Source organism: Gekko japonicus, unplaced genomic scaffold (assembly GCF_001447785.1).
Source record: "Gekko japonicus isolate JY-2015 unplaced genomic scaffold, Gekko_japonicus_V1.1 scaffold126728, whole genome shotgun sequence".
Taxonomy (NCBI): Eukaryota; Metazoa; Chordata; class Lepidosauria; order Squamata; family Gekkonidae; genus Gekko; species Gekko japonicus.
In genome coordinates this window covers 1-319 of record NW_015286642.1, presented here as the reverse complement: position 1 = coordinate 319, position 319 = coordinate 1, and the positions used below count along the sequence as shown (strand labels likewise).

At 69.3% G+C, this 319-nt stretch overlaps 1 protein-coding gene across 1 annotated transcript; it reads left to right on the top strand.

Annotated features, from left to right (window-relative positions):
* Nucleotides 1-3: 3 nt before the first annotated feature.
* LOC107125498 (cyclin-dependent kinase 4 inhibitor D-like) lies at nt 4-295 on the top strand (the record flags this gene model as incomplete). Its single annotated transcript, XM_015428916.1, has 1 exon — nt 4-295. A coding segment is annotated over one exon (273 nt), but the record flags the coding sequence as incomplete, so codon positions are not given.
* Nucleotides 296-319: the final 24 nt, after the last annotated feature.

Below are 319 nucleotides of genomic sequence, written 5' to 3'. Positions count from 1 at the left end.
GTCCAGGATGAGTCGGGCACGGCCCCCGCCCACGACGCTGCCCGCACCGGATTCCTGGACACCCTGAGCGTCCTGGTGGAACACGGGGCAGATGTGAACGTCCCGGACGCCTCCGGCTCCTTGCCCCTGCACGTGGCCATCCGGGAAGGACACGCCGACATCGTAGGCTTCCTGGCGCCTCGGTCCAACCTGCGCCACCGAGATGCCGAGGGGCGGACGCCGCTGGAGCTGGTGCGACATCTGGGGCTGACCGACCTCCAGGGCCTCCTTCAGTAGCACTTCTCCGGCCTCGCCTGACCCAGCCGTTTCTTGGGTCGGC